We start from the raw sequence: 14,181 nt of genomic DNA, 5'->3' as shown, positions 1-14,181 counted from the left end.
TTATAATTTTCCAGTTATTATCGTAAAAACAAAAATATGATCGTACAACCCTTAAAAAACATTTCGACATTTTCAAGGACAAATAGTTAGCTTTGGGTTTATTAAAAATGATTCTGAGTTATATGAATTATCTGATAATTCCATAATGTAATAAACATAAATATGAGATTCATTTTTGTAATTGAACACTTTTTCGAAAATTCTATTCGAATGAGATGTTTGTGTCCTCAAATTACCAAAAATGCCAAACGTTATTACACATCTTTTATTGAAAGTTTTGAGAACACATCAACAATAAGATTTCAAGGGATGAGAAAATTTTGGGAGAACACACTTATAAAGAACAACCTTATGACCACAGTGAGAACATCTGGAGACACAATGAGACAATTAATTATTGTTGAGAAAAGATTTTCAATTTTTTTCCAGAAATTCGACAGAAATGGTAAATGGAAAACTATCAAACGCTCTGTAGATTACTTCAAGTCATCGTTTTCATCCTCCTCTTATTTTTCCGGACGTTCGAAATCGCGATACTGGCGACGCAAGCGGCACTCGCAGAAAATCGGGACCTGCAGATATTTGGTTATTTTAGAAACTGATTTCTGGAGTGTAGTCACTCTGATAATTTCCATGGTGTATGGTCCACGGCTGTTGAAGAGGCGTACCATGGCTGGAGCTGACTTGAAGACAGGCACGCACTCACTGGTGTATCTGGAAACGATATTCATTGTGTTTTAAACATTGTGCACAATAAATGAGTTTGAGCCATGAGCCTTGAGCCAGTTCTAAATCACTTTTCGTCGATTCCATGACAACTTGGGCGCATCTTGTCTGTACAGCTTACGAAGCGAGTTTCCCGATTCTGGAGTATCTGGACAAGACTTCTATTTAGAACTGCAAAAGCTCAGGTTATTAGGAATCTTTTCGAATTAATCTTACTATGGCCAATCTGAGGCGTATGCTCTTTCAGTATCGATACTTGGCACACTTCTTCGGTTTTTGGGTTCATTCCGACCAACATGGATCGCTTCATTGCTTGAAATGTGTCCTGGGTGGCTGCCTCGGTTTCGGTACCCATGATGTATCTCCAATAATGCGGGGCGGCTTCTAGAATCGAAGTTTTGAAAGATAAATTCACAAATAAAAACGAATTGATCGCATACCTTTTCCATTTAGAAAAACCGTCACACAACCCAATAGACAGAGACCAGTGACAAAAAACCCTTTTCCTGACAGCAAGCCCATCTTAGACAAGATGACTCGCTTAAGGATTTTGCAAAATGGAAAATAAACGAAAATAAGGAAAATCATTTGAACCATTCTTGGGACTAAGCCCCGCCCATCACATGTGACCTCGAGCACAAAATCTGGAGCTCTTGTGATGTATATCACCGATTATCCCACACAGAAATTTTATGGGACTACAGTAATTGTACGTTTGTTTTTTACCTATCGAGAGATACACTGAAAACGAGAGGTAGGTGGTAGGAACCAGGAAGTCAGGTTACTGGATTCATGAGGAAGTGAGATCAAAATCGGAAAGGAAAATATAATTCTGAGAGACGAGGAATACAGCAATCCCTTGGCTCCAAAGAAATGGGTAAACTGGACAATGATAAATAACAAAATGGTGAGAAAAATAATTCTAGTAATTTCCAAAGTAGTCTCTGCAAACTTTAAATACAGTACTAGACAAAAAAAACCGTCAAAACTGTGATACGCCACTTTCGACTTTCTTTTTGAGCTCGGTTTTCCCGGTTTCTCTCAGATATGTCAAAAATCTGCAAAATAAAAAAATTGGAGATCTTATGATAAAAACTTTAACAGTTAACACGTTTTTATATCTTTTCTGAGAATCGATATAACTGATGGTTCCGGGCGATAGCTCTATTTTTGAGTTTCCGGTGGAACAGTGAAGACCTGAAAACGAAGTTTTGGTTTGTCTGAAAATTTTAGCCTTTCGCAACAACTTCCTAATGCTCTTATCATGGTCCTAACGTTCCAACAACGGTCTCAACTTCTCACTAACTTTCGAATCGTTCTCATTATAAGTGTGTGAGATTTTATTTCAAGAAAATCTTTTCTCGTTTGCAAAGTTCCAAACAAAATGTTCTAAAGATGAGAAACGTCTAAATGGCCTTGACTAGCAGTACAATAAATCTGAAAAAAGTTTATCTTTTCGTCATCTTCTTAATTTACTTCAATATGATCTTTCTCTCAATTTCTAAACAGTAGTCACACGATGCCTTCTCCGTCCTATCTCTTTTTCTTTTTATAGTGGTTCGCAATTTTTGATCTCCCGACGGCGGCTACTGACGGTCATGGTCACCCGGGTCATAGCATCTTGAAAACAAGTTTTCTTCATTTTTTTTTTTGAATTAGATCGTATCGAGTAGTAAGAAAATTTTCTCGTGTGTTACTCATACACACACTTTAAGTTTTCTATCTGAAATGAGACTTTCAATTTTTCTTTTATTTTCTTTTCTGGTACTTGGAAGATATTGTTATGAGAACAAATTCCGCTTTTCGGGTACTGTTTACTGTAAAAGTGAACACCGATGGTGTGTCAGGATTCGGGTGATTGAGGTGGACACTTTGTGAGTTGATCAATGGCTTTTATCATTCGATTTCATTGCTGGTTTGATTTTCAGAATCGATGATAGCATTGCTTCGGACGATTTCTGTTCCGATGAGACAACAAAAACTTATGACATCGCAGGAACTGATGAGAATGATGGAATATTGGATGTAAGAGGAAAATAATTGATTATTTAATAAAAACGGATTCGGATTTTGCAGCGAAATTTCGAAATCCAAATGATTGTTACCCATAACTGTAGTCGCAACACAGACACTGTTTTCAAAACGCCCATCAAGAGAATTCCACTACCAAAGCAACCGACAGAGTGAGCTTAAAATTGTGAACTTTTCAATTTTTTTTTTGTTTCAGACACGCTACAATCCGCCAGCATCTCAATCTTAATATGAACAGTTCTCAGTGAACCCATTCCATAATTAGAGTGTTGAATCCTTTTCATGTATCTTCTCATTTTAGTACTTCTGACGACTAGAAACCTTGTTTTCAGTGGTACATAGCTTATGAGTTTTTTTTTTTGAAGCGTTGTAATGAACTTTTCTATTATGGGACATTTGACAAATTTTTATAAGAAAAAAAAATATTTGAGATCTGGAAGGAAACAAAGGGAGAGACACATATTATTTTTGGAGAAACAAATAAAATATAAAAATAGTATACCATAATTAATATATCAATTTGGCAGGCGCCATTTTAAACAATCACACTTTAATTAGACCCAGGCACACTCGTCGACTTCATATACGAGTTGATAGTCGATCATACCGGGATATTTGGTAGCCACATAATAAACCAACAATCGTTTGCTGTCATCCATTTTGAAAGACGCGACTCTGAAAAAATCAAAAAAATAGTTAAATTAAAAAAAAAAGCAAAGTTACTTACCCATTTTCTGTTAAATAACACTTTGGGAATTCCATTTTCTTGATCTCCCTGAGCACACGAAGAACTATTGACTGTTTTTTCATATTGAAGATGTGTTTCGATCCTTTTGGCATCGAATCACTTCTCATGAAACCCACATAGGTTTTGAAACGTTCAATATCCACAGTTCCATCCAAGAATTCAACCACGATTTTTTTGTTTCGTGGAAAATACCGGGGCGGGAGGAACGCGCATGACTCATAATTCGAAATGACAAGAGCATTCGCTAGTCGAGCTTGTGGGTGACGGTTGAAACTGTCATCGAACCAATCCACTCCATGGTGCTCCAAATATCTTATTGGGGCTAACGGACTATCGTCAGTGATGGGGTTGAGTGCTAGAAAAGCGTCAAAGAGATTGCCGACAACGATCAGCTCTTTGTATACTAGCTTGCATTCCGGAGGGAAGAACATTTGAAGATTCGAGTTGTTCAATCCCAATCGCTTTATATAAAATGTTGTCGGGTCCGGGAATTGGAAGAGGGTGTAGACGAGATACTGGAACACCCGATCCACGGAGGTGTTGTATTCAAAGCGAAAGATTTCATCCACCTCGCTGTCTTCTGTGATGATTGTTATTTCCAGATACATTTTGAAAGGTGGCTTCATATTTTCTGCTCTACAAATCATGCACTGAAATATCATGATCTCCCTTTCCAAGTACTTGAAGTCTTCGGCGAATTTCCGACAGTTTTTTGTATTCTCATCAACTTGCTCATCGTGACTCAGCTCCACTTCATCCTCGGAATCATCTGCTTGCTTTTTTTCTCTGCATGTCTTGCAAACTTTCTTGTGGCGTAAAATAGACTCATGACGAGATTCGACTTTTTCCCTAAGCGATTCCTTCTCTTCTAACCAACAATTTTTGTAATCGTAACGCACGCCGTAGAAGAGACTACCGCCAGTTCCATCTCCAGTTCCAATAGTAATTTCACCAGGGTATTTGGCTGTTCGAGGCTTCGGCACACCAAACTGATCCAAATCGTAAGTGAGCCCGTTGTAGCGATTGATTCTTCGAACGTAGCCGGGGGTCCGTCCATCGTTCCATATACGACTCACTCCCACTGAATAGGTTTTGTTATTGATTCTGATTTCTTTCTGTCCAAAGGAGACATCTTCGAACTGTGTCACAAGCGGAGTATCAGGAGGAACTCTGAAAATATTCCATGAGGAATGGCTCGGAAACGCTATCAAAGCGAAGCAGCAACACTTTGCCTTCTGCTGATGGTTGCTGATCTCCAGCGAGGTCGCCGACAGCTATAACTTTGACCGGGCAAAATACTCACCTTAACTTTTCATCCATCCATGCATATATGTCCTTCTGTATGACGCCGTTATTTTTAGTCGTTGGGTTGGCAGTCTTCTTAGGGGCTTTAGCTGCTGACGAAGAAGTTCTAAACATCATCTTTCAATTAACATTGAAAATCATCAGAACTCACGCTTTGTTCTCACTCTCATCGGCCATTCCCATAGACTTCAACTCCTCTCTCACGATCTTCATGTCGTCCAGTTCAGAATATTTCCCCGATGCTGGGTCGTTGCCAAGCGCCGTTATAGTGTCGAAAACTCTGCAAAACAAAAACTAGAATATTGAGTTTTGTAAGTGCTGAACTCACGCCTGATACTTTCTGTTCAATTCAGTTCTGCATTTCATAATGATGTGCTCCTCCAAAGCTTTTCCTCCTTCTTCCACTAGCTTTTCTTGGCCAGCTCTGTGATGACTATCAACCCATCTCAGAACTCCTTCAATGCTGTCGAATGTAGTGTTTTTGATATCTACATCTTTTTTGAGTTCGATTTGTTTGCTTGTTGACTCCTCCACTTCCTGAGGCATCTCCTCGACAACCGTCGGTTCTGGTGGCCTGAAAAATTAAAATTTGCTGAATGTTTTAGATGGCTGCAGTTTTTCATCAAAAGTTGCGGATCAACCCTTACTCAAGATATCGATTTTTCAAAATTTCAAAGTCAGATTTTGACCATTTGACTTTTAATTTTGCCACGGTCGTTCAAACAGTGCCAATATTCGCATAATTTCACTAAAAGAACAAAACTCACTTTGTTTTCTGATTCCTGTTCATTTTTGCTCTCGATTTCCTACCCATGGTTGCTTGAACTTTCCTGCAAAATTGAACATTTTATGAGAGAAAAAAAAATAAGAAGAGAAAAGAAAAGAAAACAAGGGGTAATTAGCAATACTCGTTTAGATACGTGCATTATTGATCGACGAGGTCCGCAGAAAACAGGCGACTGTCACCCAATACACTCATTTCCTGATTTGTGGAGAAAAGGATAAGTCAGCAAAGAAAATTTAGCTATCTAAAGAAAGAGAGAGAGAGTTGAGATTTGTCGATTGCGATTGTAAAAAAACGTGTAAAGTCAGAAAAAATCCAAAAAAAATGTTTTTTGAGCTCAAATTAGCAATCTTCATGCAAATTCCAGTGATAAAAACGTTATTTACCCGTTTAACATGCCCGACAACGTGAATCTACCAAAAAAAGCATTAAGAAAGCGAAAAAAGAATGAAAACACCCGAACGACAAACCCAAACACAAGAAAAACACCCGCAAAAAACCAATACTGGAACGCGCGCGCACTTGCGAACCACCGTGCGGCGCGTTGCGGTGGGCGGAGTCTGGGCGTCGCCATATCAATGAACAACTATTTTCAACGGTTTTTTCTCGTTTTTCACGCTTTTTTCTCTTTTTTTTGCAAAATATGTGTATAAAATCAATTTTAAGATTTTTCTACAATTAAAATACCGGATGGACTCCTATTCTTGTCTTGTTTGGTCAGTAAATCTTCATGTTTCTCGGAAAGTCTATGAAGATGCATTTTCAAGTAGAAAGTAGATGGAATCCAAGATGATGCCAAGAAGAATGTGGAGTGAGTTCATCTCCAGTCTCGAAAGAAGCGCCGGAACTGGTCCAGACATCGTCGAGTCTTCTTGCCTAATGTTCAATTCACCATGTTTCGGTTAGAGAATGATAAGAGTCAGTAATGTGTGAATGTATCAAATAAGGATAGAAAGATGTTTTGAGTAACGGAAAATCATAAGTCAGCGATTCGAGGATTTTGAAGCAAGAAGGCTGCGACAATGATGCTAGTGCAGTTTTCTTTCCAGGAATATGATGTATAACGACTTTGTAAGTTTTTTTCAATGAAGAGTTTTAGGTTGAATGAGAATCCAGGAGAATTATCTGAGTACCATGAAATTTGTTAGACCTTGCAAGGACAACATTTTTCGCTTGATTAATGGTTATATCTTCCAGAGCACGGGTCCAATCAACATGACTGCCCAAATAATCTCCAGCGGACATTGTTTGTTTCCATAACTTCCTCGACCTGTTTTTCCGAAGAATTACGGTAATGGAAACGAATTGATTCACTTCAAAATGCTATATCAAGCGGTTAGTGCTAATGAAAATGACTAATGATACTCTCCGCCAGAATTCCTTCGTTTCAGGATCATCAAACCCTAGTTGGAGCAAGAAAGTTTTTCCCCGTCTATTTTCAAGAAATCATTTGCAATTCAAGAACGTTCCTGCAGTTCGATTGAATGTATACTTCACAATACACAGTTTTAAAAATTGAATGCTCCATGAGAACAATACATCAATATCAACGAATGCTGTTGCTGAGATGGAATTTTGCAAATCGATCTATTTTGCCGATTTTAGATTGCTTTACTGATGATCACCGACTGTATTTCTTTCATCGCGTATGAAAACTCCATTTCTGTTTTCATGAATCAAACAGTGTAGATCGGAAATTGAATTTCCTTCATTCGATCGCAGGAAAGTGTTTCTATGTTATTTCATTTCTACTATGGGCCGGAACCATGACGTAACGATGCATGACTTTTCTCCATTTGTTGATCCCACCACCACATTATTCAGATGAACCTGAAACAAACACATTTTGGCGGAGAGTATCATTAGGCATCGTCAGCCTTACTAACCACTCAGTAAAAAATTCGAGAATTGATGAATATGGTTGATCGAAGACTTTTGCGCCAAACTTCTCAGCGAAACGAGTGCGCTTCGAAACAACGGAGTCCTGATTGCTGTTCTGGTTGCACAATCTGTAAAATTAGTGCCTCACAACTCTCTTCTGTTCAAAAGTTTCTTCGATTGTTCTTCGATATGGTCACACATCGCTGTATCGTATGCGACAAGAAGACTCAGTGATGATCCAATTTGTTTCGGGGAATTGGGCTACGTCTGAAATGAAATCGTTTGTAAAAAAAAACAACAACAACTTGGAATGAACTTATGTGAAAGCTGTCAAGACATAATTCTTCATTCCATGAGTCCGATTACACAAAGCTGATTTTTTAAAAGAAAAAGTAGGATAAAATTGTCAAACAGCTCGATAAATGAAGTCGTTCTAACATTGAAACTCTGTAAAAACCTGAAATAGCTTTCACATGAAAACTCGAAGAGACACGAGAGTTGAATGTATCTGGGTGCATTCGCAAAATCTGGTTTCAGCTTACTTTCCGCTAGAAAATAGGTTTTTTCAGCTGAAACCTCAGTTTTCTGTAACTATGGACGGGATATTGCTAGGCATACTTGTAATCCGGGCTTTTTCCGGGCTTTCGCGGGCCCTGCCGTTTCTTTCAGAATCAATATTTTCGAACCAACTAAATTAGATATGATAGAGCTTCACGAGTACTAAAAAACGGTATTATTTGGAATACTATATCTTGTTTATGAACAGAGTTACAGCAAAAAAAAAAACAAAAAAAAGCAGGCCCGACCCGGGCCTGCCGGGCCCTGCGAGAAAAGGCACTTTATGATCTGTAACTTTGTTCATAAATAAGATACAGTATTCCAAATAATATCGTTTTGTAGTACTTGTGGAGCTCTATCATATCTGGTTTAGTTGGTTAGTAAATATTGATTCTGAAAGAAATTATGGCAGGACCCGCGAACGCCCGGACTACAAGTATGTAGCTAGGAAATACCTACACGTTTTATCTGCAAAACAATTTTTTTTCATTTTTATTTGAAATATTTCTAAAAAATGTGAGAAAAAATGTGAATAAACAGGAAAAAATCGGTTGGAAACCGTCGCGAACCTCACAACTCCGCCCACCGCAACGCACCGCACGGTGTTTGGCAAATGCGAGGCGCGCTGGTAGAATTCCCTTTTTTTTATGCAACACATTAGTATTTGACAGAAATCGATAAAGAAATAGAAACTTGTGGATAATAAAATCAAAATATGTAAAGAAAATCCTGAGAAAAAAATTGAATCCTCAAATTTCACCCTTTTTGAGGTGATCAACAATTTTGAAACTGTAACTATTCAATTCGAAATCTTTGAAAATGTATGTCTACAAAAAAATATTTTTCTAAACATCCAATTCCAGCTGATTAAACTTCGAAAACCAACGCATTCCCTAAAAAACAAGAAATCCTACAACCATGCGGCGCACTTGCCAATCACCGTGCGGCGCGTTGCGGGTGGGTGGAGTAGCGGCGTGGAAACCACGTCAAACAGTGGTTTTTAACCGATTTTCCTCGTTTTTCATGTTTTTTCTCAACTTTTTTTTGAAAAATATTTTATAAAAATGAAAAATAATGTTTTTACAGAGCGGATGTGTACATATTTCCCCGCAACATCATGCAAGCGGTAACAATAAAGCTATTCTTTGGATTTTTATTCGTGTTTCTAGTGTGGACGCTATACGTAGAAAATGAAATAACCAGTGTGAGTTGATTACATCACAAAATCATGAGAAAACGGCATTTTGTGTTGCAGAGGTCTCGAAATTCGGATAATATCGATGATTTGCTAGAGTCGGCGACACGATTGGAGAGGTTATTGGAGTTTGAAAGGAAGAAAATCCAAGAGTTGACGGAAGATGTTAAGCAGATTCGTGCAAGAAAGAAATCCGGGCACTTGACGATGGAAGAGATGGTATATTGGTTGTTAAATTTTCGAAAAATGGCATAGTTTCGAGCGAAGCGGCGATTTTAAACAGAAAATCCGTCGAAATTTAGATTTTCTACCTTTTCCAAGACCATTCAGCTTTTTCTACTCACACATTTCAGGTTTCTCCGGAATTGAAACACTGGAAAGAACCAATTCCTGTTTTGGTTGGTCCATATTCTCTTATTCCCCACCAAAAAATCGATATCTTGCAGGTCTTCTCTTGTAATCGCGCGCAGGCAGTAAGGGATCATGTGCAGAAGCTCATCAAGTGAGATAATCCTCAAAGATTTCGTCTTTCAACTAGTCTCATTTTCAGATATCGCCCAAGTAAAGAACAATTTCCAATTATTGTGACTCAAGATTGTGATAATGAGAATGTGAAAATTGAAGTGCAAAAATTCGGAGACCAAGTTCAATATATCAAGGTACAGTAGAACGATGAAAGAAAATGGTCCATTCTGAAAATTCTCGAATGTTTTCAGCATCTGGCAGGAGACAAAGCAAATATCACCATTCCACCAAGTCACCGCCAATTCACAGCCTACTATCGCATCGCACGTCACTATAAATTGGCTCTTAATCATGTTTTCGTTGATAAGGGTTACTCGTCGGTTATCATCACTGAAGGTACTTCGATTATTTGATCTTGTGGAAAAGGATGACAATTTTTTCAGACGATCTCGACATTGCGCCGGATTTCTTTTCGTACTTTTCAAATACAAGATACTTGCTGGAGAATGATGAGAGATTGTGGTGTGTGACAGCGTGGAATGACAATGGAAAAGTGGGAGCATAAAGAAAATTTTCTAGAAGCAAATCTGTGAATTTCAGCTCGAGAATATTGATGTGAATGCAGCGGATAAACTGTATAGAAGTGATTTCTTTGCTGGGCTAGGATGGATGATGTCATCGTGAGCTTTTCATGAATATATTCAAACTAAATGGTAGTCAGAGTATCTTATGGTTGACAATAAATTCATAGCTCAAAAAAACGAAGGGAACACCTATTTCTGATCAGAGATACCATTCCTTCCTCATGTCGTCTAGCACACTCTCAATTCTATTCTACCAGCCATAGCTCTGCAAATCGCGACAGCGTCCGGCCGTGGGTGGGCTGTCGTGGACCAATCAGCTATTTGTTGAATCATCCCAGAAACTACTTAGGCACTAGGCCGCCTTTTCCAACCAATCCAAGAAGTACTTTAATCAAAATTCTTCAATCGGCAGTGGCACAGCCTCATTGTCAGCTAGAAAACGTAAATCCAGCTGAAATATTGACAAAAACGATGTGGCAAACGTTTTGGAAAAATTGATGCCTCGTTCTTTAGTGATATCTGAAATTATACATCTAAAATTTCTGTCATATCTAAAATTTGCTATTTCTCACCCCCTCATATCTAAATTTCGCTATTTTTTCAGAAAAACATGGCACGAACTGGAACCAATCTGGCCTGTCGGATTCTGGGATGACTGGATGAGAGACCCACTTCGCCGCAAAGACCGACAATGCATTCGACCGGAAGTCAGTCGTACTGGAATGATGGCGTATGGAAAAGAAGGGGCCAGCAAGTACGTAAACTCATGTGCTCTATTGTTTCACATTATCATTTTTTCAGAGGACAATTCTTCAGCAAACACCTCGCCAAAATCAAAGTGAATGACAAGTACACAGATTTCGCAAAGATTAATCTGGATTATCTGCTACCGGTGTGTCGGTCCCTGTGTTTTTTTTTCACTAATTTTCTATTCTTGTTTCCAGGGCAATTTTGAAAAGAAGACACATTTTGAAGTGATGAAACAGGCTGTTGAAATGGGAATAGACGATGTGGCTGCTTTTGTGTTACTGCCCGAGAACAAAGGGAAAAGTGTCAGGTTTGTTGTTGGTGTACCATGAGTCATATTTGGGACTTTTTTGAATAGGGAAAGGAAAATCTGAGAGTTGTGACTGGCTGAAATTCTCAGAAAACATCAAATTTTCAGAATTATCTACGACGAGAACGTCGATTACATCCGCAAGGCTGACAAACTCCACGTAATGCACGATTTCAAGGCTGGAGTCCCTCGAACTGCGTTTGACGGAATCGTCACATGCTTCATCAATGGAGTACGCATCTATCTGGTCCCTGACAAAACGAAAGTGCCTGGATATAACCCAGATTGGGCAGTACCACCAGCATTTGGCGAATAACTATACCAACTTGTTTAGAATTAATTATTTTTGTTTATTTCCTTGGTACGGGTTATGCTCAAAACTTTCTAGTCAAATTTCGCATGCATTCCAGTCATTTTTTCTAGTCCTCTTTACCATTTACTAGTGATTTTACGCTATATTTTGCCTTATAGACCTGATCCAAACTGTGATTAATGGACCAATGATCATATCTTGCTTTTGTAAGTGATTGATTTAATTCCAGAGGAGTTGCTTTTTAAATACTTTGTTCTTTTATTACGTTTTATCACAATTTGTGATGAAAAAAAATTTTAAAAACTTATGATTTATTGAATTTGGCCGGGAAGGAAGTACAAGAAAAAGCAGACAAGTATCGTTTTGAAACAGCAACATGCTAGTCACTCGTGAAGACAAGGAATGGAACCCGAAAATGGAAAAAAATCAGAAAAAAATAACGAAGACGTGTCTAAGTGCAAACTAACACAGAGCTTGAAGATCACGAAAAAAATGATCAGCAATTAGGACAAAAAAACAAAAAAAGAACAAAATGAAATAATGAAAAAGAAGCACCAAGAAGGAAGAGGCGACGACGACACCCGGCAAAAATGTGAGTGATCTTTTTGTGAAATCTCGCTCTACTAAAACATCATACGGTTAGGGGACACATCATCTTGCGAAACTTTTTGGTTGGCCTGAAAAGTGGGTGAGTGTGTGAAGCGGTGAGCCGGAAGTGATCGCGTTTACCTCTTTCAACATGTGCAAGGTCTCGTCGACCTGCGAGATAAACAAAAAATCGATATAGACGACGTGAGTCGTCCAAACTAATGGGGCAAGAAGCAAAGCTAAAAGTAGACTGCATCCGAGGAGTACTGAAAAAGTAGAACTACATTCCCATTTTGAAGTATTCAACAACTCACCTTGATCAGTCCCAAATGGAATATCTTCCAGCGGTAACCTGAGCAGCGCCGAAAGAAACATCTTTGGGAAGACAACAGCCACTAACAATATTGCTATCAATATTAAGTCGTAGATAAGGAACACAAGCTGAATTCAGGGAATTTTATAGAGGGATCGAGTAGATTAAAAAACTTACTTGTAGTATCACAAAAGGAATCAGACACATTTTGGCACCTCGAAACGCTCCGTAGCATGTTGACATCACTACCGAACCTGGAAGGAATTCGGGTTGAGAATAAGCTAGAAATTTTGTCTGATTCAACTCCAAGAGGTGGTTATTTCAAAACAAGTTAGAAACTGGTAAATACAGTACCGGAATATACAAATTCGAATTTCTTTGAATTATAGGATATTTTGTCTGAAAAGACTCAATTTTAAGTTCTAACTGAACAAATTGACCTTTATTCAAATAGTTAGAAGATAAAACAAGTTTGAGTCTTGTAATTTGCAAAAAAGGTAGTTCTAGGCGAAATTTCAAATTTTCAATAACCCCTTCTTCTTCTTCAGCCTACCTAATATTATCACAGAAAACATGACGGATGTGGCGTTGCCAAAAAAAGAGATGAAGATGACGATGGCGATGTAGAAGGGTATCGTCAACACGCTAATCAACTTGGTGAGTAGCTGCAAAACACAATGGTAAACATAAACAATCATCACTTCTAAAAGCATCATCTCCTCGCTTCTTATTTCTCGAGATGTACAATTTTTCGCCGGACCCCCTTGCTCTGTTATTTTTTTATGGCGGTCTATGATCAATGTGTGTTCCACTCACCAAAACATGAACCCTCCGACCACAGTACGAGAAAGGGTCGTAGCCAAGCTCGTGTACTTCGGTTTCGCGTTGATTCACTCGACGTCGCCGCTCGGCTTCGGAGACAAGGAACTCGCTGAAAAATGGGAATTGAATCGAACAGATCTCTGGTTGACTTTCTCTTGATTTGATTGGCTGGCCTTGTTTTTGAAATTCAGGGAATTCAATAAGTGTGAAAAAAAAGAGTTAAACCCACATTTGATTATCACATCCGCTCGATGACGATTCGTGATTGTCTTCATTCATTTCACCGTTTCTATTCTTCAGTGTGCACCCATTAGTCAGCACCCAGACTTTTTATAATTTATACGTTGTCGTGTCGGGAAAAACGAGTCTGCAAAAAATGATAACTAGAAGAATAAGTTGTGAATAACAATGGATGAGTGTCCATGGATGAGAAATGCATGGAAAATCAAGTGAAGCGAAGAATATTGGGACTAAGATATGCATTGAAAAAAGTCAAATGAGGAATACCGGCAAAACAACTCTGTAATATCTACGATTTAGTTTCTAACTGATTAAGAAGGAACTGATAGATGTTTTCTAGTCAATGATGATTAAGTTTGAATTTCTAAAAAGAATAGGACGTTTTGTTAGGTGAGAGTGAAAATTTCCAAATCTACTGAACAAAAATAGAATTTCAATTTTGTAGTTGACAACTATTTTGTACGAATTCTCTCTTTTGGAATTTTTGATACTTTTATGATTTTGTGGAATATCTCATTAGTATGAATTTGTACCAAAAAATGTCAACTATAGAAATAAAGCTCTATTTTCG

At 38.2% G+C, this 14,181-nt stretch overlaps 5 protein-coding genes across 5 annotated transcripts; 2 read left to right on the top strand and 3 right to left on the bottom strand.

The window, feature by feature from the left end:
* Positions 1 to 506: 506 nt before the first annotated feature.
* On the bottom strand, positions 507 to 1,081 carry CBG16165 (the record flags this gene model as incomplete). Its single annotated transcript, XM_045238860.1, has 3 exons — positions 507 to 714; positions 798 to 897; positions 943 to 1,081. 3 exons carry the CDS (start codon positions 1,079 to 1,081, stop codon positions 507 to 509), a joined length of 447 nt encoding a protein of 148 aa, XP_045095904.1.
* Positions 1,082 to 2,454: 1,373 nt separating this feature from the next.
* CBG16166 lies at positions 2,455 to 3,005 on the top strand (the record flags this gene model as incomplete). The annotated part of the gene is made up of 4 exons (XM_002643450.1): positions 2,455 to 2,600; positions 2,655 to 2,751; positions 2,803 to 2,909; positions 2,954 to 3,005. 4 exons carry the CDS (start codon positions 2,455 to 2,457, stop codon positions 3,003 to 3,005), a joined length of 402 nt encoding a protein of 133 aa, XP_002643496.1.
* A 306-nt stretch (positions 3,006 to 3,311) lies between these two features.
* On the bottom strand, positions 3,312 to 5,624 carry CBG27442 (the record flags this gene model as incomplete). Its single annotated transcript, XM_045238859.1, has 6 exons — positions 3,312 to 3,432; positions 3,485 to 4,675; positions 4,809 to 4,916; positions 4,962 to 5,090; positions 5,139 to 5,384; positions 5,578 to 5,624. 6 exons carry the CDS (start codon positions 5,622 to 5,624, stop codon positions 3,312 to 3,314), a joined length of 1,842 nt encoding a protein of 613 aa, XP_045099809.1.
* Positions 5,625 to 9,150: 3,526 nt separating this feature from the next.
* On the top strand, positions 9,151 to 11,650 carry Cbr-gly-13 (the record flags this gene model as incomplete). The annotated part of the gene is made up of 12 exons (XM_045238858.1): positions 9,151 to 9,237; positions 9,289 to 9,447; positions 9,582 to 9,626; positions 9,675 to 9,730; positions 9,779 to 9,887; positions 9,945 to 10,089; positions 10,137 to 10,246; positions 10,294 to 10,373; positions 10,882 to 11,031; positions 11,079 to 11,169; positions 11,222 to 11,334; positions 11,443 to 11,650. The coding sequence occupies 12 exons, from the start codon at positions 9,151 to 9,153 to the stop codon at positions 11,648 to 11,650; spliced, it is 1,353 nt and encodes a 450-aa protein (XP_045095903.1).
* Positions 11,651 to 12,270: 620 nt separating this feature from the next.
* On the bottom strand, positions 12,271 to 13,649 carry CBG16169 (the record flags this gene model as incomplete). Its single annotated transcript, XM_002643452.1, has 7 exons — positions 12,271 to 12,324; positions 12,377 to 12,501; positions 12,550 to 12,676; positions 12,726 to 12,802; positions 13,102 to 13,213; positions 13,365 to 13,479; positions 13,600 to 13,649. The coding sequence occupies 7 exons, from the start codon at positions 13,647 to 13,649 to the stop codon at positions 12,271 to 12,273; spliced, it is 660 nt and encodes a 219-aa protein (XP_002643498.1).
* Between the last annotated feature and the right edge of the window lie 532 nt (positions 13,650 to 14,181).

Source organism: Caenorhabditis briggsae (assembly GCF_000004555.2).
Source record: "Caenorhabditis briggsae complete genome, chrX, whole genome shotgun sequence".
NCBI lineage: Eukaryota > Metazoa > Nematoda > Chromadorea > Rhabditida > Rhabditidae > Caenorhabditis > Caenorhabditis briggsae.
The sequence above is the reverse complement of the archived record's forward strand: the minus strand, read 5'-3'. Positions and strand labels throughout refer to the sequence as shown.